This window comes from Podarcis bocagei, assembly GCF_964188305.1.
Source record: "Podarcis bocagei genome assembly, chromosome: 1".
Lineage (NCBI taxonomy): Eukaryota > Metazoa > Chordata > Lepidosauria > Squamata > Lacertidae > Podarcis > Podarcis bocagei.
Window position 1 is genome coordinate 110,224,069 of NC_138125.1, and position 24,081 is coordinate 110,248,149.

General features: G+C 39.8%; 1 protein-coding gene across 2 annotated transcripts in view; it reads right to left on the reverse strand.

Annotated features, from left to right (window-relative positions):
* Positions 1-5: 5 nt before the first annotated feature.
* Positions 6-24,081, reverse strand: part of ITGB6 (integrin subunit beta 6) — a 67,136-nt gene continuing 43,060 nt past the window's right edge. For both annotated transcript variants that reach the window (XM_081198932.1, XM_081198933.1), the window contains 9 exons: positions 23,512-23,607; positions 17,124-17,213; positions 12,950-13,084; positions 11,336-11,756; positions 10,220-10,442; positions 7,519-7,616; positions 4,275-4,394; positions 3,059-3,225; positions 6-1,584 (listed from right to left, as the gene is read on the reverse strand). In XM_081198932.1, coding sequence (XP_081055058.1) covers positions 1,486-1,584; positions 3,059-3,225; positions 4,275-4,394; positions 7,519-7,616; positions 10,220-10,442; positions 11,336-11,756; positions 12,950-13,084; positions 17,124-17,213; positions 23,512-23,607 — 1,449 coding nt within the window. In that variant the 3' untranslated portion in view covers positions 6-1,485. The remainder of the gene's footprint in view (positions 1,585-3,058; positions 3,226-4,274; positions 4,395-7,518; positions 7,617-10,219; positions 10,443-11,335; positions 11,757-12,949; positions 13,085-17,123; positions 17,214-23,511; positions 23,608-24,081) is intronic.

Sequence of the window (24,081 nt, forward strand, 5' to 3'; positions counted from 1 at the left end):
AAATGTCAGGTTTTAATTTTTTATTTTATTTAATGCATGCCATTCACACAATATTTACATATAAAAAAAACCTCGTAACAAAATGCCCAAGGGAATCCAATTAGTAAAATGTAGTTTTGGCCTCGTTTAAGGTCCAGCCTTGGGTCAAAACTATTTCAGGAAACATAACTGTTTAGACATTTCCAGTGTCTTCACCAAGTACATTCATACTATGAATAACATAGTGAAAGTTTGCTCTGGGAGGGGGAAAAAATCAAATACCACTTCATGGTAGAAAAAAAAGCCAGCTAAACCCTCCATCTTTTCTCTCACCTTCTAAAATGCAAGAGGCACTCTGCAAAAAGACTTCTTTTTTGTATAACTACATATACAAAACAACATTTTAAAGCAAATGTAAGTTCTATTTTGTGCAATAGGATTTACATCCTAGTGGCAGGGTAATCCTATACATATTTATATGCAGTAAGTGAGGCTTCCTTCTGAGTAGAGATATATAGGATTGCACTGCAAGTCTATTTAAAATTGCAGCCTTAGTTGTGGGGAATTTTATTAGCCAAACACAGAAACCTTTCCTAAGTCTGATTACTTTTAGTACTGGAATCTTTCACCATGTCAGGGCTTTAACTTCCACATCAGAGAAAGAAATTCAACAGGTTTTGAAAGCAATAGTGTTAAAATATTGAGTTTATGTCATGTGGCTATTAACAGCATAGGAATCATGCCTCAAAAAAGTGGCAACTAACATCTTCCATCACTTACTGCTTATGAGTAAAGCTACATTCTGTTTTGTCATTTGGACACAAATGCAATGATTAATGAACATGCAGCATTTTATTGAGATGGCTCGCGTGTATTTTTTATAATGATCTGCTTTCTGAGGTGATTTGCAAAGGAATGCACATAGCTGCCACCTTTGTTGAGGTGAGTAGGGAAGTTTCTATATGCACAATCTCTGTGTGTACACCTCAGAACATAGAGCATCCTAAGAGAGGTTTGGCTTCAGGCAGTGACACCCGTTTTGACAGGTCTCTCCAGCGTCTGGCTATGATGTTTCTGGCTGCTGAGAGTAGATGAGTTTTATAGTGTGCATGGGCATTATTAACTTGGAAGATGTTTAGTAGGGCCAGTTCTGGGATGACCTCTAATAGCTGTTTAGTTACTTTGCTTATTTCTTGTAGGACTGTTGTCCAGAAGGGTTGGATTTTGGGACATTCCCACCACATGTGGAAGTATGTGCCTGTGGAACTGCAGCCTCTCCAGCATTTTGGTTACTTCACATCCAGTTCTGAATTCTGACACAGAAAATGAGTTCTCATAGATCAAATTAAGCTATGACTACGGGTCTTCCAACCATGAAAAGCACATATTCTGTCATCCTAAACTATTGTACCACTATAGCATATTAATAATAAATTTTGAACAAATTTAGTAAATGTAACATTTTTTCAAACTATTCCCCTCCCACCCCCAAAATCATTCAGGGTGCTAAAATATATCCGCAGCAGATCCGGGTTGTCTTTCCTTTTGCCTGTATGTTACATTTTTAAATGTTGTTGTTGAGCCTCTGTACAATGGGTTGATTCCCTAGAAAAGAGCGGGGAAATTGTATTCAATAAACTACTTCATATTTGATTCTGTGGCATTTTTTTTTACTGCATTTGGTTTTTTAACAAAGACAGTTAATAAACAGATCTGTACTTAAATCTGATGTTAAATGAAAAATGCAAACAACTGAAGTAAAATATTTTGTATATTTCCCAAGAAATAACTTAGGCCATCGAAGGGTCATGACGATCCTATTTATTTTCTATTTCTGCAGAAGTATAACAGAAACAAGTTAGTCTATTTCACATAGAATTAGTAGTATACTATATTAGTTGTCCTGTGTTAAAAATGCAATCTCTAACTAAATTTGTGCTTGTATATAACAAAGTAACACCACTGAATGGGATTGTGGTGTCAAGAAATTCATTCTTCCTGCTCTTAATTGCTTGTTCATGGAGCATCAATAATAAAACAAATTACAAGCTCTTCCTATTACTGTAATGGCAATTTAATTTGATATTGCTACAAGCATTGTTCTTCCTGGTGGAAAAGGCTTTTCACATGTCATACTTCACTATGTTCTATACGTCCATTGTTCCTTTTAACTCAGAAAGCCTATCTAGCTTCTAGCATCACAAGACATAGCCTCTCTTATAGATTGTAGGGCTTAGGTAGAGAAAAGCGCAGCATAGGTTGTTGGCTATCCAGTGTGATACTGGGCTTTAAAATTTAATTGTTACCTCAAAGCCAATTAGTAAGATGCACACACTGGAATTCCTTGCATGAGGAGGATGCCACTAAGCAGGGATAGGGAACCTCCACCAGCCCCTGTCAGCATGGCCAATGGTCAGGGATGGTGAGAGTGCAACAACATCTGGAGGAGTGGAGAAGTGGAGGCAGAGGGGTGGAACACAGATTCTCCATATGAAGCTGCTGGGGTTTGGGGAGAGGGCTGAATCTCCTCAGCCATAATGCCATTGCCACTTGCCCTTAGCAGTTTGGCCAGGGAGAGCCTGCCTCTACACACTCAAGAAATGGGCAGGGAAGTTTGCCAGTAAGCTGAAACACAGAGCTAGAGAAACTGTACGTGCTTCTCTCCCTCTCAGATATGGTGGTACACTTCCACTGGGAAGTAAACCCAGGGGGTGACATTTCATGAAGAGTCAGACATCTACTGGGTTGAAAGCAGCACATGCCTTTGTTGCATGCTGCCTTCTATATAGATGTTAATAAGTTCTGCCTGGGCCAAATTGATCTTCAGATGTGAATATATTTACTCCTTACTTTAGACACTTTCAAGAAAGAACTATGATGTTTCCTTGCGTATTCTGAAATACCCTTATTTTACACATTTCAACAATTTTAATGCCACTATGTTCAGGTATGTCTTAGTGAGTCAGTGGAGTACACTGCAGAACATTCAGTTTTTCTTGAAACACAAAATCTACCCAAAATATGTAGCAGCTGCCATTTCGCAACTGAATAAAATAAAGAACTATGAAATTTTACGTACTGTTTGCCATTTGGCCTTCGATCTCTCTGCTTCAAAATTAGCGACTTCTTTGCGGTCATGAAATGAAACAAACAGTTTCCATATGCAAAGCAAGACAACCCCAGTGAGGGAGATAGCAATCGAAAGACCCAACACAATCATTGTAATATTTGGAGGTTGTGGACAGGCTGTAAAAAGAAAGGAAAACCCACATATATGGTTACAAATTAGGCTACACATTTGAAAGATGCTCTGAGTGGTTTAGTTCTGTATGCTTTTCATGTAAAGATTGGCATCCTAACCCAGATCCCAGAGAAACAACAAGGGATGTTATGTATGCTGGCTGCCTCATTCACTTCATTTCATGAGGAAATTCTGCATGCATGAAGGAATGCACATGTGGAGCTCCACCCATCATTCAAATGAATAGGGCAAACTTTGGGAGCATCCACAGTAAATCAGATGATACATAGCTGAAAATAAACTTAGCATTGCCAGCCAGGCTGATTTCTTTTCCATATTGCTTCTTATCAATGGTTGTGTAAGAAACAAATATCTTAGGTGCACTTTCTTAGCTCATTGAAGAACAGTCTCTCTATAACTTACTGGCTTCGAGACTGAAAACTGGACCTCCTCTTCAGCTCCCTGTACCCCCGAAAAGCTTCTCTGGTTGGGGGTCAGTGGATTCTCAGTGGATTCTCTGCAGAAATTTCAGAGGCGGTTTTAGGGCACTGCGACTGGTGTGGTGACAACTACTACAACAGAACATGAGAGGTGGGGTGCACCGATTTTTTTTTATGTTGCACAAGGTGCCACTGAAATTTGAGAGCCCAAAGTCTTCCACTGGTGGAATGGAGCATTTCCAGGGAGTGTTACCCAAAATATGGTTGAGCTCCACTTGCACATGATCCAACTGTTTGATTTTGGCCAGTTTGCTCTCCATTGCCCCCAACCTCAGCATAGGAAAATATGTGTGTGTGTGTGTGTGTGTGTGTGTGTGTGTGTGTGTGTGTGTGTGTGTGTGTGCTATTCAAGAGTGCCCCTAGATGCTCTGGAGAGGATTTTCAGGCAGATAGTAGAAAGGATAGGAATGGAAAATGGTAAAAACCCCTTCTGAGAGCGTCCCCCTCCTTGCAGTTCTCAGGATCCAATCCAAATTTCCAGACCAACTTTTAAAAATATATATACTTGTTAGTAGTGTATGTAAGAAATTATTTACCAAACCCAAGTTGCCTACCTTTTTGATTTATGCTACGAATGGTTGTTTTTCCCTGTTCATCAGCTGCCATTTGAAATGTGATAGCACATTCATTTTCTCCAAGTAACAAACAAGGAACAAATTTATCTTCCATGATATCTGTGGGGGGAAACACTTTTTTTCAGGTCAAAAACCATTCATCATGCAGTAACCATGCAGATTAAAGGATTTATATCACAAGGCTGTTTTCAACAGGCACTAAGGAAGGAAGCTAAAATACTTAAAAGAATTTCACACAATACTTCTGCCACTAAAAGCGTTCGCCCCCCCTTGTTTTTGTTACACTTTGCACTTAGGTTTCAGTTGAGAAGGTCCAGGTGTTGTCAATCTGCATTGACCATCAAGAGCACCCACCAAGTCTGCTGTAATTTGAAATTCAATGAATTGGAAATACTTCCAAGAAAGATGTCACAGCTATTTAGGGAATATAATAGCCCTGATTATAGTACAAAGTAAATAATATGTTCTCTTTGTTTTTTTTTTGCTACTGGTAGTATGTCTAGACTGTGTTTCAATGCATAGCATGTTCACTTCTCAGAAAAAGAAAGGAAGGATACTGATCCTTTTCAAAGGAGCTGCCACATATTGCTTCCAGAATGTTGTTATAAAGATTAAGGTAAAGTGCATTTCAATAGTGATTAAATCAAAATCTTATGAAAAGAACTGAAGCTTTTGGAGAATTCTAATGTTGCTCACTGAAAAATAGATAAAAATGAATCTAATATTAACCTAAGATTTTCCTATTTTTATTTGCCTCTGTGCATTTAATATGATTCTGCAAAAAAATGTTTTCACCTAAATAGGAAAAAAATTATGCCCATTCAAGAGCCTAGAAGGGATGGGTTTTGTGTGAAGAACTGTGGCTGGCTACAAAAAGGAAGAACAATGGAATCTGAATCAGTTCACTTTAATGTACCTACAGATGCTAAACGTCAAGTCTACAATCCACAAACTATTTTCAAAAAAACAGCAATAATGGTCCTCATGGAAGTTCCTCTGAAATCTATAGCCACACCATGTAAAGTACCGTATTGGTGTAATTGGCAGAAACAAACAGTTTGCTGAAAGATTCCGCTTGCCCTCCAAACAACCTTATTTATATGTACTTATTTGGTAGTAACTTCCATTGAACTTCAATGGGTTTCCTTCCAAGCAAAATGCATATAATTGATGTGCATATCTTGACAGTGGGGCAGAGGACAGAAGGAGGGAAGGACAAGGCAAAGATAACAAGGTGGGGATAATTGTAACTGAAAACACTACAACTTTGAAAAAGTTGAATGCCCATGTATGACCATTCTCTGGGTCTAAATGAGGCCTAGGTGAAGACAGGCTCTTCCCATACCAATGCAGAAAAATGGCAGGAGAATGCTTCTCCCCACAAGCGTCATGAGTTAGGATGTGCATATGCACTTCCCTCATCATATCACTGGAATAGCATGTTAGCTATTGGTCTTGCTGAAATTGTGGTGGATTCATGGAAAGTAAGCAGAGTTTGTGTTCCACTAAGGTTGCATACTCAGCACACACTGAAAGCACATGGCTTCCCCTAAAGAATCTTTGAACTGTAGTGTAAGGGTGTACACTTAAGCTACAGTTTTCAGGATTCTTTAGAGGAAGCCATGTGCCTTCAATGTATGTAAAAGAAATCCTCTGCACAAATTCTCACATGCATAGGGGATCCTTTTACAGTGCTTTGCTTCCCTTCACCCAATTCTCTGCTACCAAGAAATATACTGTTGCATTTTAAAATATATATATATATAATAATGATGTTGGTACAGAATGTAAACATCAGTTTATTGTTTCTATCTGAAAAGCCTTTCATTTGTTCCTAGCAATTTGGGGCAACCATTGTCAAGATGCTGATCTACTAAAAACACCTCATTTGGGTGTTTGACCTAAGTATTATATCTGTGAGGTCATGTCTGTGAAGTGTTTACAGCACCCCAGATGATCTTACTTGATCTCAAGAACTGCAGTTTTGTCTGTTATTCATATTTGTTGTGGATGGGAATAGAGTTGACAAATGACTTCATGTAATAGATAAAAAGAATGAGTCTCACCCCCCCCCCTTTAGAGAAGCTCTACTTCTTGGTCAGCTATTTGACATCAGTAGTTCTGGGGTCAACAATGAGTCTGGTTTGTAAACCGGAAAGAGAAATTGCCTCTCTTCCTGCTTTAAAGAATTTAACAATTCCTATCCAAGTTTGAGGATGAAAGGTGAAATTTCTTTCAAGAAAGGCCCTTCTCCTGTACCTTTAACAAATTTAGCAGGTGAAAATTTTTGTAGCACAGAAATCATTGTGTGAGATAAAGAATATTGTCTGTAGGCAGATGAGGTGACCTTCTGCTGCTAAACAGTTCTGGATAAGGGGCAGTGCCTGCCTCAGAGCAAAATAGATTTTAAAAGCTTCATATGGTTCATTTCCCTGCATCAAGTTGCAGTTAAAAGAAAGGCACAGGAGTACCTGCTAAAACATTGCCAGCCCTGAACCTGAAATTGTTGTAGCACTTTTCTGTTTGACTAGTCCTAGTGTCAGGGAGCACATCTATTCTCAGCATTTCTTTATTTTGCAAACAAAGCCCATAAACATCTACTCTTTTCATCTTCCTTCACATTGGATCACATTGCTGTAAACTGAGATAATCAGTTCTGTTGTCAGCATAATGAATCTGTTGCATACATTTAGTTATGTAAACATTTGACCTTGAACACCAGGATTTACTCTCTGCACACTAAATCAGGTACATATAAGTCATATGCCTGATGTATTTATCCTATGTATACATCTAAAATATTATATATTTAACGCTAAGATTTCTGACATGAATTCTTAGAGCAAGATGCAATAGAATAAAATAACCAATTACACATTAACAGTTAAAAACATACAGTCCAATCTACACTTTATATTGAATAAGCTACCCCCACTTCCTGAAGGAAGACCTCAGATCAGGGATGAGCAACCTGAGGCCCCCCAGATGTTGTTGGACTATAACTCCCAACCCCCCTGCCCACTGGCCATGCTGGCTAAGGCTGATGGAAGCTGAAGTCCCACAACATGTGGAGGGTCACAGAGATTCTTCATTTCACTAATAAAATAACAGAATGACTTGAAAAATACAAGCAGCAGCATGTAATAAATACTACTGGGGAGAAATAGGCCTACAACCAACGGTGCCTAAGCAATACATTTAAATAAATAAATGCACTACATACCTTCTCCACTACTGACAGTCGCATCAACCAATTTACATTTCTCAGCGCACTCTTCCTGAGACTGATCATTAGAAGCTAAATAGCATTCTACGCAGCTCCTGAGAAAAAAATGATTCAACAGCTCATCAATCTCTGTCAGTTACAAGGCACCAGGAACAAAAGGGAATACATATGTAGTGTTCATTTTCAAAAGTAACTTACAAAAGATCTACATGGGTCAATAAGTAGTACTTAGCAGTGTTATGTGTACTGCATTTAAAAACTCTGAAGAAATATCCTGCAGTTAAGTCTTTTCCTGCACTTCCCCCTTCCTTCTTCCAGCTCTCATTGGATATAAAACACAAGAGGGCAACATTATCCATGTACAGCAGCTTTCAAACTGTGTGTTGCGACACATTAGTGTGTTGGCTGCAGTGTGTAGATGTGTCACGCAAACCCTCCCCACACTCCTCCCAGGGCTGGAAAAGGGTTAGCGTAACCTCCGATTTGCTAGTAAAACTGAATTACTGTGTTGCAAAATGATGCAAAACTGAATTACTGTGTCATGAAATGATGCACCTCTAAAAAAGTGTGTCACCAACATGAAGAGTCTGGAAAGCTCTGATGTACAGCATCAATGAAAACCCTGAGTAAACCTGAGGCTTGATTAGCATTATGTGCTCTCTACAGGGCTTTCCTTAGGCTTATTCCAGAGGCTGCAGCTGAATGTGGTGTCAAGATTGCTAACTGGAGTGATTGATTGCCAGCACGTAACAGTTGTGTTACAGGATCTGCACTGGCCGCTATGAGGCCAGTTGTAGCTATTGGTCTATAAAGCCCAGGGCATACCCAGGCTGTCACCTGCCAAGGGCACAGACTCAGGGGTTGCAAAGATCACGCCTCTCTACTCCGACCTGGAGTGACTAGGAGCCCACCTGCCCATCCACATGCTTCCTCGCTGCTCTTCTGCTGCTCTGGGTGGAAGGGCGAGGCATGTAGTCTCTTCTGGGCACTTCCACAGCAGGGCTCCAAGGGTACAAGTGGTGGGCGCAAGGGAGCTTAGGTATGCCTCTGATAAAGCCCTTAACAACTTGAGACCAGGGCACCCAAGAAATAAATAGTTACTAAAAAATGCCTTGGTTTTTATTATGGGTTTTTTTATTTGCTTGTTTACACAGACTATTGTTGTAGAACAGAACTTTGCTCTAGAATGGGATATATAATTTCCAAAGTCGACTTGACATATAGATAAAGGCTGCAGGTGCAATGTATAATTTTAACTACTTAAACCTCATTAAAATCCAAGGGACTAAAGTGTGCCTGACTTTGGGTCGGGTATGGCCTATGACTTTAGCCTTTAGTCATAATCAAAACTGGGTTCCTAATAGACCTTCCCCAAGTGTAGCATCATGATAAAAGGGAAGAAAGAAAAAGAAACCCTGTTTCTTCTCTTAAAGGAAGTCGCTAGCATATTAGTCACATTTCTTAAAAGGTACAAATGAAAATATTAGTTAAAATTAAATGTGTTTGTTGATTTAACTGATGGCTAGAAATGACATAATTAAATTCACTGAAGAATTATGCAGAAAGAAAAAACATATCTGAATTGATCTAACACCCACACAAGTTAGTGGAAAGGTTGTTAATTATTCATCTGCAATTGAAGCCAGGTCTGAGCTTCCTAGTTAAAGAACGTAATGAATGACATTCATGAAAGAAATTTACATGTATTTTCATACAACCTACCAGAAAAATGACTAATTTAACGATAACTTGAACTGGAGTTCAAGGAGTGCAACTTGATCCTATGAGTAATTCTGCCAGCAAATACGTGTTTCATACAGGTCACAATGACCACTCTGCTTGCAAAAGCCATGATATGGGGCATTGCCTTGATGTTGCAATCCAAACCATGGCACAGCAACAGTAGTGACTAATTTTTATTTTAATAGTTGTTTCCCCCACTTTGGTGTTTGCCACCCTGGGCTCCTTTGGGAGGACTGGTGGGATAGAAATTGAATAATAATAACCAGTGCTTTTTTTGGGGGGGGGGAGTAAAAAGAGAGAAGTGCTGGTACTCTTAACCAATGAATACCAGCATAAAAAGCGGCGGCGGCGGCGGCAGCAGCAGCAGCAGCAACAACAACAACAACAACAGGACAATGAAAGTAAGAAAAATATATCAGGAAATAAAAGGTAACAGATAAAGGTAAAGGACCCCAAACAGTTAAGTCCAGTCAAAGGCGACTATGGGGTGAGGTGCGGCTCTCATCTCGCTTCAGGCCGAGAGAGCCGTCGTTTGTCCACAGACAGGTTTCCGGGTCATGTGGCCAGCATAACTAAACCACTTCTGGCATTTTGGAACACTGTGGCAGAAGCCAGAGTGCAGGGAAATGCTGTTTACTTTCCCACCACAGTGATACCTATTTATCTACTTGCACAGGTGTGCTTTCGAACTGCTAGGTTGGCAGGAGCTGGGACAAAGCAACGGGAGCTCACCCCATCGTGCTGATTCGAACTGCCAACCCTCCGATCAGCAAGTCCAAGAGGCTTAGTGGTTTAGACCACAGCGCCACCTGCACCCTTTGTATCAGGAAATACAGTAAATACACAAGACACAGCTGGAATGGTGAACAAAACTCAGCACCCTTGAAATATTGCTATACTTTTGGACATGCGACAGAAACAGACATTTCCAGACATTTAAAGGTGTATAATTTACCGTTTAGAAGTGCAAGGGTCGGCATAGGGTGAGTATTTTTCACACGTGCTTCCTGAAACCCCAGGATTTGTGCACACACATTTTCCACACATGCATTCACCTCTCCCACTGCAGATTGTGCCGTCAGCAGAAGCACAGCTATTGGTGTCAGTGGTGCAGTTACAGTATTCACCTGTCCATCCACTGTGGCATCTACACTGACCACAGTCACAGTAGCCGTTACCTAAGGAAAGTCATGGAGGTTAGTTCTTGTTTTGATTTCTGTTCTCCCCTAAGCCAAAGTCTCAAAGCCCAGAATAATTCAATCAATCATTATGCCCCTCAAATAACTCTGTCATTTGCATCCTTTCCCTCTTAATCCCCACAAAGCTGCCTCAGATGTTGACCATGGAGTTTGGGGATAATAAATCCAAGAATTAATATAATTTGAAGAAATTCAGATAGCTGCTACAGTATTGTAGCACTTTCATTGAAACCAGCTAAAATGGCAAAGTACTGAGCTAGATTTTTAGGTTCGAAGGGTTGATGTTTCACAGACAAACTACCTGACAATGCCAATCCTATGCATGTTTATTCAGAAGTATGTCACATGGGGCTTACATCTTAGTAAATGTGTTTAGGTCATAGGATTGCGATATTTTGAAGAGCAAAAAAGAGGGGGCTATGATGACTCTCATTTTAAATACCCCTACCATAGGGAGGCTATAGAAGCTGTGATATATTGCTGAGGGGGGCAGGAGAAGAGAAGAGGAAAGCAAGTCTTCAACCAGCAGTTATGTCTATGTCTCAACCAGAAAGTATAGTCAGAGACATTTTGGCAATTTTTTTAAAAAAAACGACCCAGACAGAAATGTTACCCCTGAAAAAGAGGGCGTGTCCTGGAAAAAGAGGACACATGACAACCCTAGTTTAGGACTGCAGCAGTAGTCTGCAAGAGCTCCTTGAACCACCATGTTAAGAACAATCAATATGAATTTTTAAATGGATACTGTTTTAAACTTGAATACTGCTTATACTTGAATACTGTTTTTGAAATAGAGCATATATTCAATTGCCAACTTCTATTCTATTTTATTATTTATAATTTTTAAAAATGCCAGTTTGCAGTGGACTTACCTGCACATAGCAGTCCTCTAAATCTCCCACAAGAGAAACTGTCACATTCACAAAATGACCCATAAATATGTCCATATGCCGATGGGTGGCAAATGCACTGTCCACAAAAGCAGTCACCTCTTCCACTACAAGAGGTCTCCTCTGGAGAACTTTTGCAGGAACCTGTACTCAGTGAGTCTTTTTCACCACATTCACAGTGAGGACCCATGTAGCCTGGGTTGCAGGTGCACACCCCACATTCAAAATAACCATGTCCGCCATTGCACTTGAAGCTGTTCATTTCAGCTTCCTTCTGACAACTGCAGCTGCATTCTGACTGGATCTCAATTTCCAGAGCTTCATTCAAGCCCACCGGCTTTATTATGACGTTCTTTGGACTTTTCCCACAAGCAGATAGGCTTAAAGTCACATTGAAACTGACCTAGGAAAGGAGGAGGGGCATCTGCATTTAACCATTCATTGCTGCAGTGTACAAAAACGCAAAAGAACAAATATTAAAAATATAAGCTAACAAAATCAGCAAAGTCTAAGTATTCAAGAGAGTAGTTCCATTAGTGCAAAGATTTCGGTTCATGTTACAGAAGTTCCCTTCCCTCTCCTTTCCCTATGTGTTCCCATGCCCTACCTAAATCTGCTTTGGAGGGTTTTGGGGAATTCCAGAATAGATTTAGGGGATGGGGGCAGTAGGTGGAGAGAGGAGAGGGGAAGTTGTATTGTGCAGTCAAACATCTTTGAACTAACGGAACTATTTTATTGGATATCACCCTAACATTTTATTAGAGCATGAGTTAACACAGATTAGAATCCATCCCCCACCCCAACGCAGCTGATGGGAAGCAGAAGGAGAAAAAAATCCCTGACTAAAGATGTTTTACCATGTGATGCTGTCTTTGGCTTGAGGAAGATTCATTGTTTGATTGCACTGTAATGTAGTTTCTTTGGTTTATTGTTTGTTATTATATACATGTTGTATTTGTTATTTTGTAAACTGCTTAGAGACTGGCTTAAGTATTAAGCAGTATATAAATTTAAGTAATAACAGCAGCAGTACAAATTTTGGCATGCCTGCTTTGAAGTAAGCCCCATACAACACAATCACAATCACATTTTTTGCAGGTATAAGCAATTGCTTGGGGACTTACATCTGAGCAAACATGCATAAACATTGCACGGCACACAATGGAAAACACAAGAAGGAAGCATTCGCTTTTATGCAATTTTAAAATCAATTTAACATAATATCCAGTAGGAGAATTCTTTTTTCTTTTTCTTTTTTAAAAAGAAGAAAACTATAATTGAAGGCAAAGAAAAGAAAATTCTGTTACAGCATTAAGTCAATTCCAGCTCAGTCCAATGTCGGAATTCTCTGACACTGAGCTCCGAGGACTGTGCAAAACATTCTGCATGCAGGAACTTCACAGGGAACTCTGTGAATTGCAGCTCTGTGAGGGGAATAGGGGCTTCATAACAACTCTCAGCTGATATGAGTTGTAGCCCACATCTGGAAGGCACCAGGTTGGGGAAGGCTGCTACACACCTTGACTGTTCCTTAGAATCAGGTTAGAAGCAGATTTACAATGAGAAACATGATTTATGAAATCAGAACCTACTTACCACCTCTCCCACTTGAATGTGAGAGCATTTCTTTTGGTGTGGAAAAGCAGTGTTGTTGTTACAAATGGCAGTGAAAGCAAGGTTTACCCCATCTGTGTCTCCCAACACCTCCAGCTCGATTTCTGACCGGAGTGCCTTAAGGACATAATGATTGGAACAATGTCATTTCATTTGGGAAACTAACATCTTGGGAGGCCCTTTTCCAAGTTGCCCTGCCAGGTGACGTTCAGCAGGTGGTTGTGGAAGAGAGGGTCTTCTCAGTATGCAGAATGCCTTCCACAGAGAGGGGCTCACATGGAACTTCATTTGACATCATTTCAGTACCCACTGAATATCTTTTTTTTATTTTCCCAGGACTTTTAAAACCCATTTAAGTTTTTCGCAAGCAGGATTTGAAGGGAGTGAAGATTACTACTATAGTAGTTACTACTATAGTAGTTTTGTTAAGGTTTAAGAGATAGAAGACAGTGTGCAGCAGAGGGAGAGAAACAGAAACACAATGAAAAAAGGGGTGGGAAGTAAAAAAAAAAGTTTTTGTTATTTATTGAAATTTATGTGTGAAATTTTGGAAAACTTAATTAAAAAACCTTCAGAAACGAATTAAAACCCATTTAAGTTTTAAGATTGTTTTACTCTCTCTCACTCACGTTTTTATGCTGTATTATGTTTTTAATTATTTATGTACCATTTTTCCCCCTAGACTGCCTTTTGTCCCAAAGGATCTCAGGGCAGTGCACAAGTCTAAAAAACATCAAAATGCCAATAAAAACAACTTTGCCACTAAGATATTTCAGCTGCAATTTAAAATAAACTCAAGCAGCCTGCAGTGCTTACCCGAATGCCTGTAAAAAGATGTTTTCAGTTGCCTTGTAAAAATCATTAGTGAATGGGGTAGGCATGAAGTTTTATTTTTCTAAATGGGGTTCAAATTTGGGCCTGTACCAAATTGGGCAGCCTCAAAGTGCTTGGGACTGGGCTATTTTCAGAAGTACAAAATCAAAGTCTGAACCAAATTTTCTGATTGGTACCCTCATCCCCTTACAGACATTTGCAGGAAAATGGGTAGGTTGCGGGTGATGAATTGCTTCTGTTGCTTCTATTGCTTCTGTATGAATGAATGAATGAAAAGAGCTTTGGATTAGGTAGAAGGATATCTATTAATTTAGTTTGAAAGAGTAATTGATTGTGAAAATGGCTTGAGGTGTGCAATGACATCTTTCACTTGAGAAATGCTCTGGAGGGTAGGACTCAAACCAATGGCTTCAAGTTACAAGGAGATTCTGACTATACGTTAGGAAAAACTTTCTGACAATAAGAGTTGTTTGACAGTAGAACAGTCTCCCTGGGAGGTTGTGGACTCTCTTCCTTGGAGGTTCTTAAGCAGAGGTTGGATGACCATCTGTCATGGGTGCTTTAGCAGAGTAAGATTCCTGCATTGCAGGGGGCTGGAGTAGATGACCCTTAGGGTCCCTTCCAACTCAGCAATTCTATGAAATAAAGATTGATAATACTTTTTTTTTCAGTGTCTGAAATCTGGGTGATTCTAATCGCAGGCTGTTCTGTTATGCCTTTATCTTTATAAAGAATTTTCTTCTAGCCCTGGTCACATTGCAAACATTCAGAGTGGGCAAAGTTAACTTCCAAATGTAATTTATTTGGTGAGAAAAGACAATGGATGAACACTAGGTTGAATTTAAATGAATTATGCCTGAATGATCTTAGTGATCCTCAGGTGAAAGCCTTGAAGGTTTCTAAGATACATGAGCAAGCATGCAGTAGGAAAATGTTGCTCAGCGAGTCTTGCAACATTTCATTTTATAGCTGAAATATGCAAAACCTGTGTTTGCAGTTTAACTTACTTCTCTTCAGTCTTATATACATTAACTGCTAGAGAGTCAACTGCTGGTAAAGGGGTCTCCGTGTGGTCTTATTTAATAACTTTGTGTTCCCACGCCAGTCTGTGCTTCACATAGACTTTGACTGAAATGTCTGCTTTGAAGAAACAAAACATCACTTCAGATTTTTTTTGCAGTTTTTAACCTCTCAAGGCACGTACTGACATGCTCGCTGGAGGCTGTGACTTACGTTGGAAGGGAATAGGAGAACGTCTTACAACAAATATTTTGACAGCTCTCTCATATGCTCACTTCCTCTGAAGAATTTAAAAGCCAACACATCTGTGAATAATAATAACTTAGAGCTTTCCACTTTAAAACTGTGGCAGAAATCCAAGGACTCAAGAAACTTCAGCATGATTATCCTTCTGAGGGCAAATGACAATTATGATTCCTACGAACGCACTGAGGCAGAATGGTGAAGTTATTTTTCTTGGGACAAATACATTACTGAATTACATAGTACTGCTGGTGACATGGGGTGGCAGAATGGAGGCAGGGGGGAAAGCGCCAATATTTTTGTAGTAGGAATTACATTTGGAAGTGAAGTGAAATTAAATATATTATCCTGTTGTGATGGAAGCACCGCATCATCTGTTTACCACAGTCAGGCAATCAAGAACAAGCACCCCATGGGTTCACACAGTATCGTCCTCCTTCCTTCTTATGGTACCATTCCCTTTTCCATTAACACTATGATTGGCATAGGAGCCAACTCCTAGGGACCGAGTTCCCTCTGGCCACCCCAAACTGTGTGCATGTGATCAGTTATGTGGGTGGGGCTTACCTGCCCCTCAACATTTAATTCAGGTTGGCATCCCTGATGTTTGGTATTACATCAGCATCAGCATTTTCACTAACCAAACTACAGTTGGCAAACTCACTTCTAACCACAGTTGCAAATTTTCTACTTTATTTTAGTTTTATAAAACAGATCTGGTATAGAAATCATTGTTTATATACCTTTGTGAAAAGAATCCTATGTAAGTATTTTCTCACAGCAGAGTTGGTGTGACCTGATCATTCAAAGTAGTGATTCCTAAAGTCACATTTACATACTCTAGGCTTCTAAAAATTGTTACACTCTTCTGTCAGGGATAGAGAAAAGATAAAAATACTTGTTTCTTATTTTAATGGCTTTTTGGTTGGAGGTACATGGGTTTATTACTTGGTAGGAATTGAGTTTTAAGGCTGTATTTTAGGGGAAGGAATGAAGCTCATAATTTGTATTAGGTCCATTTCCTGGCATCTGCAGGTAGAGTAGGGCTAGGAGAGACTCTTGCCTGAACCCTTCAAGGGCCACTGACAGTAAGTGTCAACAATACTGAACTAGATGAAACAATGGTTTGACTTGGTATAAGGCGGATTCCTACATTCCTGTCACGCATATCAGTTGCCATGCACACCTCTACTTGTTTTCAAAATAAAAAAATTCCTTCCAGTAGCACCTTAAAGACCAACTAAGTTAGTTCTTGGTATGAGCTTTCGTGTGCATGCACACTTCTTCAGATACTTCTACTTGTTTTGTTATACATCTGTATGTAATGGGTATTACGAAAAACACCACAAGTACTTTCTGCTCCAAAGGAAAGTGATCTCATAAGTTGCCTGGAACTTTCCATTTCCCAGGAAAGTATGGAATATGAAATGAAATAAGATTATTCAAAGTTGCAAGCAGCCGAATAAATAATAGTAAGCGAAAGCACATGCTTATAGATGGAGCTGTGAACTGTGCCTATAATCTAAGCAAATGACTCTGATTGTTTGCAATATATGTTTTTCCAGTTTTATCTTTCTCACTGGCTAAATGTGGGCAGAAACACAGGGAAAGCTACACCATTAAAACACACACCCTAAAAACACTATTACTGTGTTTTAATTGCTTTATTGTACACCGCTTTGAGAGCATTGGGGGCATCAGTCAAATAGGAGCTTATATATTTGACAAATATTGTCAAAACCATAATTTACTGACTGCATTCTACTTCTTAAGAAGTCTTGGGTGGCAGTGGGGGGGGGCATAATAATCACATAGCTATAGCAAGGCAAACTGTTCATCAATAATATAATTCTTGCATTTTTCTATTACATCTTTTTTGATTCTGGAACTTTTCTCTGTGTGGTTTCTTTGTTTGACATCTGTGCATAACAAATGCTTCACACAACAAAAAAAGAGTGTGACCAAATTTTTATTTGCACCAAATCACTAAGTTTCCACAGGCATTCAGAACTACTACTACTACTGCTACCATTATTATTATTCAGATATGCATTCATACCTTATATGCATCAATGATCAACTGGAGAACATTTCCAGAATCCATCTGGAGTTTTCCAACAGTAGCTCCAGGAATAAGATTAGCATAGTTCTGCAAAACACAATTATGGTCACAAAAATTATAATAAGGTAATCTATAATTGGTGAAAACAAACATGTTTCTTGAATGCTTTTCTTGAAACCCCTTTTGACTTCCCCTTTCCTCCCTCCAGCTTCCTGTAAAACCCCAGAATCTGCTCCAAACCTTCTGGAGCAGATTGGTGTGTGTGTGTGTGTGTGTGTGTGTGCAGAAAACTGGATAGGGAGGAGCGGAAGCTGTGTTGTGTGAGCATAAGTGGGATATTGTCTTATATGTTTCAATAGGATTATCAATTTACAGGTTAAAGCAAAAGGCAAGTATAATGTAGGATTCTCCATCCATGGGTTACCACCCTGCAGTATTTTCTCTCCACCCCACCGCCACCATCCTTTTCTCCTTAGTTGGGTGCTGATGCTGGAGAAAGTGCTTGGCATTACAAGGAAGTGAGACAAAATAATGAGAAGAGTGTTTTCTTTTTAAAGTCCAGAGTGTATGTTGGTCATTATAGGATTTACCGTATATCTGCAAATTACAGATACAGTGGTACCTCGGGTTAAGTACTTAATTCGTTCTGGAGGTCCGTTCTTAACCTGAAACTGTTCTTAACCTGAAGCACCGCTTTAGTTAATGGGGCCTCCCACTGCTGCCACCGCGCTCCCAAAGCACGATTTCTATTCTCATCCTGAAGCAAAGTTCTTAACCCAAGGTACTATTTCTGAGTTAGCAGAGTCTGTAACCTGAAGTGTATGTAACCTGAAGCGTATGTAACCTGTGGTACCACTGGACAGGAAATGCAGAAAGCATCTGTGTAGTGTCATGTGTAAAGCTGCCCTAAATGTATCTATAAACTCTGACCATTTGATTTCTTCATACTTTTCTTGTGCTCTGTACTGCTGACAGCATTATGATCCTGCTGACATACCATAACATTTTAGCAATGTAACAAAAATATTTCATGCCTTACGTTTACAGTGCAAAGTCAGCAGGATTAAATATACGTATTTCACATTCTAGCATGCAGTTGCACTTGACAAATACTTGTGCCCAGGTACTCTGGAAGATGATTATTAGAGTATATCGGCATTACATTTCAGGAAAAAAAATACAGTTCATAGATTGTAAGTGAGAAATTGTGAAGTCTGACTCTGAAATAGTGCAGTCTTTTCCTGGCACATTGCCAAACTACAGCATGACATAACTCATTAGGGATCACTTTATTTTCATCAGTGCAATCTCACTGAACAGAAATCCATTACTGGAAGAAATAATATTGGAATATAGTCAAAGCTATTTAAGAAAATGGGACAAGTGGAAAAAGAATCATTTTGTAATAGGCCTGTTTTTAATATTTTGTGTTGCTACATCCTGGTTCACCCATAACACAAAACCATGATTTGTTTAGCCAAAGTGTGGCTTGTTTGCATGTCCAAACTGAACCCAGCTGATTAAATGTGGTTTGCTTTATGGCAACTAATCACCATATGAATCATGTCTCTTAAAGACAATCTTTTGCTATTGTATCCAAACTCAATAAACTTGTTTAACCACGGTTTGGCCACCCCACCTTGGACACTTGCCAAACTACAGAGGCATAAATAAGGCAGCAGCACTACGAGCACAAACCAAGCTTTGGAGAAACAAATACAGTCGTACCTCGGAAGTCAAACGCCTTGCAAGTCGAACATTTTGGCTCCGAATGCCGCAAACCTGGAAGTGAGTGTTCCAGTTTGCGAACATTCTTTAGAACCCGAAAGTCCGACACAGCTTCTATGGCTTCCAATTGGATGCAGGAGCTTCCTGCAGCAAATTGGAAGCCGTGCCTTGGTTTCCAAATGTTTTGAAAGTTGAACGGACTTCTGGAATAGAGTCTGTTCGACTTCTGAGGTATGACTGTAATGGCTTATTTGCTTTTCTGTGAGACCACCTGTGATTAATAGAACAAACCAAGTTTTAAAGAAGCCATGGCTTGGCCTTATGTTCAAACACAGCTATTATGTGTGACTCTAGTGTCCAGGATCCAAAGAAATGCACAACTAATTTCACCTGCCTAGGAGATGGTAAATTTGTTTCTTTGAACAGGTGCCCCACTGGTTGCATCTGGAAATTCACTTTTGAAATTGAGGGGAACTTCAAAAGCAGAGCATGATATATTAGACAGACCCAGGGTTTAAGGAGTAAAACACAAAGTGTCTTTTGGAACATGCATCCCCTTGGACATATCTAAAACTGCAATCTCAGCTCTAAATGAAATTATTTCTGAATAAGCATACATAGGATCAGGCTGTATCTCTTTACATCTTGGGCAATAAAGGTATATGTCACTCCAGATAATTACCAGTCTCAGAATATACCGCTGGTATTTGTTATTTCTCTTTAAAACAGAGTACACATTGTTGCTGAATGACATTTTCAACTAAAACACAACAAAGAACATAATGTCTAAAAGCAACTAAGTAACAGTAAGAGGATACAGTACAACTTGAATAACCAACCTACATAGAGCAGAAAGAAAGAGGGGGGGGGAGGAATCATGCCACTCACACAACTGAAGCAATGAGCAGGTAAATAATTAGAGAGTGAGCAAGCTCAGTGAATTCAGGAAGCTGTAATTACCAGTAGATTTTTAAACTAGCACACCCCAATACACAATTGGAGAACAGTGAAACAGGATAACTGAATCTAAGTGTATAAATAAATAGAGCTGATTTGAACAAGTTTGTAACATGCCTGGAATGCAATGCTTTTGATTTAAATGACAGAACAGAACTTCCAGGATGAATTAATGATAGATTCAAGCCCTGCTTTGTTGGATAAGTGGAAGTTGTAATAATTATATGTGGACTACTGCAATATGGGTTAGATGGGACTGCTTTTGAGGGTGGTCCAGAAACTTCATTTCATTCAGAACATAGCTACAAGATTGCTAATTGGGCTTGGGGAGGGAAGGGGGATATGAGCATATTAATCGCTGTTTGCCAGCTCACTGGCTCACTGTGTTTCCAAATCAATTCAGGCTCAGGGTTTTGACCTTTAAGGCTACGGTGGTACCTCTGGATACGAACGGGATCCGTTCCGGAGCCCTGTTCGCATCCAGAAGCAAACGTAACTAGCGATGGCACGTCTGCGTGCGTCGCTTTTCGCTGCTTCTGCGCATGACGTCATTTTGAGCGTCTGCTCATGTGCAAGCCGTGAAACCGGGAAGTAATGCACTCCGTTACTTCTGGGTTGCTGCAGAGCGCAACTCAAATGTGCTCAAACCAAAGCGCATTCAACCTGAGGTATGGCTGTATGACTTGGGAACAGAGTACTTCTAGGATCACTTGTTTCCATATGCACATATTCAGATCTTAAGATCTTCTTCTGAGGCTGCTTCTTCAGGTGAGGTGCTATTGGACAAAGGATCTTTTTAGTGGTGGCACCTTGGTTATGTAACATTCTCTCCAGAAAGGCTTGTCTGGTGCCTACCTTGATGCAGTTTGGCACTATAAAAATACTTCATTCTTTTTCTTTTTAAAAACTGTCCTAGACCTTTAAATCTGTTCCTATTTTAAATTAATTTTTCCTGGACTGTGCATTTTAAAAATGATGTTCTTGGTGGTTTTATGGATTTATATTTTCATTTCTGATTTGTTTTTACTGTATAGCTATAAACCCCTCTGAGAACATGTTTATAGATTGCATATACATATTTTAAAAATACTAATTTTATAATATCTATCTACCTATCTAAACAGTATATATTTTAATGCAAACAAATGAAAAGGATTTCTGTTAACTGTAGCATAACACTACTCTCAGTCATTCCACAGAAAATATAACCCTCTATTTGTAATGCCAGTTATTTCGAGCTGTTAGATCTAATCTTGGGGGCTTTTACTTGTATTCCAGTCTATTTCTACAGGAGATTTGTATGAGAAGAGGGCTGCAGCTTACACCAGCATTCTCTCTAAAGATACCCTTCTTTATATGTATGGAAATCTTGTCTGTGTGCAATACTAATTGACTGACACTTGCTGGAAACTGAGCTTTTGGAGGTAGACATTCCTTGTTTGTATTCATACATGGTGGTCCAAATCTGTTCACATAGATACAGTGAGGGCTTCCATTGTGTATCTCCACATATGGAGTGACATCTAGGGTCAAACTGCACCTGCGATTGTGTCTAACTAAATAATAAGTCCCTTGTTCAGCAAGAAATCTTAATTCTAATGATACACGAATTGCAGAGTTCAGTTTCTTACAGGGCAACCCTACTATTCATATATGGGTTGCTGGGACAGAGAATAGGCATGGGAATAGGGGCACTAGCAGTGGGCATGGGGTGCCAGGTGAGATTTGATGGTGGAACAACCACCAAAGCTATTGCTATGCCATTTCACTGTGGGCAGGGGAGGTTTTGGGGGCCGCTTTAATTACCCACTGGGATAGCTCAGTCAGTAGAGTATAGGACTCTTAATCTCAGGGTCATGGGTTTGAGCCCCATACTGGGCAAAAAGATGCCTACATTGCAGGGCGTTGGCCCAGATGACTCTTATGGTCCCTTCCAGCTCTACAGTTCTATGATTCTATACCAGCCCTTGGATTGACATAAGAATCCTACCATTAATGGAGGTGTGCTGGGGAAATTACGGTGCTTTGGATGCGGCATCTTTATGCCTGCCCACAGCACATCCCATTTTCACCCACTCCACTAGTGGAGCTTTCTTTTGTGTGTCTGGGGGCTTCTAGCTAAGAAAGTGTTGACTCTCCACAGTGCACCTCTGTCTCTGTTGGTGGAGCAGCACTTAGCCTTACTTCCTGAAGCCTCTCAGCTGCACAGGTTCAGGCTCAATAACCTGCAGCTTTGAGGCGACTGGAGTCATTTGTCTCTTGAACAGGTTTGTCATTATACTTATGGTTTATTGAAACAAGCCAGGATCAGAAACCATGGTTTGATCTTGTTGCTCCAGTAATCCATAGTTTAACTACAGTTTGTGATTTGGAAACAACATCTGATAGTTTAAGTCGAGAAGCAGATACTTACGATCTCCTTCTCCAGGTTGCACAGAAGCGAGGAGCATTCAAGCTCAAAGTTTCAGCAGCCTATTTCCTCTAAGGCAGGAGAGACTTGCACCCGGTTTGAGGGACAGACCTGGCCTCTGCTCTTCTTCCCTCCCCTCCTCAGTCATCAGATCATTCAGAATGCCTCTCCTCGGGTGATCTGCACAGGTTAACTGAGAAGGGGGCTGTGTGTACACAAGTGTGTGCACACCTACCACTGGCACGCACGCACATACTCTCCCCTCTCAAATACACATTAAAATGTCATAATATAAATGTACCTTCTTGTGCCTCCTCCACGTGAGGTCCAGAGGGTGGTAACATGAGAATGGGCCTTTTCTGTAGTGGCTCCCCATTTGTGGAATGCTCTCCCCCCAGGGAGGTTCGCCTGGTGCTTTCATTATATATTTTTAGGCGACAGGTGACAACATTCCTCTTCAACCAGCCCTTTGGCTGATTAATATTTTACAGTCTTTTAAATGTGTTTGTGGGAGGGAGGGATAAAATAAAATATGGTACATAATCTGCAACAGGAGCTATAATGTCTTTGGTACAGGGATATTAGTGCTGTGAGACAAGGGAGAGCCTTCTAAGCCACACATGACATTATTATGGAGCAGAAATGTGGTCTGGACTGTGTTGTTCAGAAAGCATTCATTGCATGGGCTGAGCATTATATCCAGGGGAACACAGGACTTTTAGAACTGAAGGGAAAATATTGAATGGATATGTTTTTAGATAAGAAGTCCCTGGCTTCCGTTCAGTCTCTGCAGTATTATTTCATCTGAAACACTAAACACCTCTCAATGACTGCAAAATTCCATTTTCCTTTGGAATGCTACATCCCTCACTATCTGAGTGGGTTATAAAAAGCATCACGTTTCAGAATCTCTTCATCAGTTTTATCCTTGTATCAGAGTTCTCAAGTGACTTCCTCTGTTCATTGGGAACATTATACCAAGTTTTATAATGTATGAACCCCTATTCTATTGTTATACTTTCTATGGCATTTTTGTTCCCCTCTTCTTAAAAACACTACCTCTATTTTTTGTGTCTTGTAGAGCATGCAGTTCTTCTGCTAAATAAGGCTTGGTTCCATATTTTTAGTGTCGAATTAGACTAAGTGCCTATGTGTGCTGAATCTATGCTACTATAAAAGAGATTAGGATCCTTAATTAGAGGATGTTGGAAGCTTTACAGTGCTTTTTGTACTGATGTGCCATCTTAACAAACATGAAAAGGAGGATCAAGTAAGAAATATGTCTCTTACCTTATACAAAGGAACCTGTTCCTTTGTCACTGCAAAAATTAATAAAATGTTGTTTTGCACAATCTTGTCTATTAATTGTCCCAAACTTGGATATTCCTGAAGACAAACATAAAGAAAAATAAATCAAGCAAAAGTTAAACTTTAAATCAAAAACGTGGCTTTGCTGTCTCTTGGCTTATCAAAAGAAGATGGTAACACAGAAGAGTCTAGAAACTGAGGCCTCTGTGTGCTCATCTCTGGATTAGTTGGAACTATGTATATCCTTCATATATGCCTCTGGTGAAAAGTCACATTTGTTATATTTTACAGTCCTGCACATGGCTCTTCAACACCAGGCCAACGCATGCTAATTTATCCAGTGATGTGTTGCCGAACACTTATCTCCAGGGATATTTTTTTTAAAAAAACTTCACATGTTAAAATGTCTTTGTGTTGAAGTCCTAATAAAAAGAAACTACAGAAACCATGCCTGTAATAAAACAGGTGACAACTCAAAACTCAAATAGCATATCTTATTATATGAGTTGCTACAGAGCTGCCCTACTGGCATTCATGCAGTGCCATTTACCA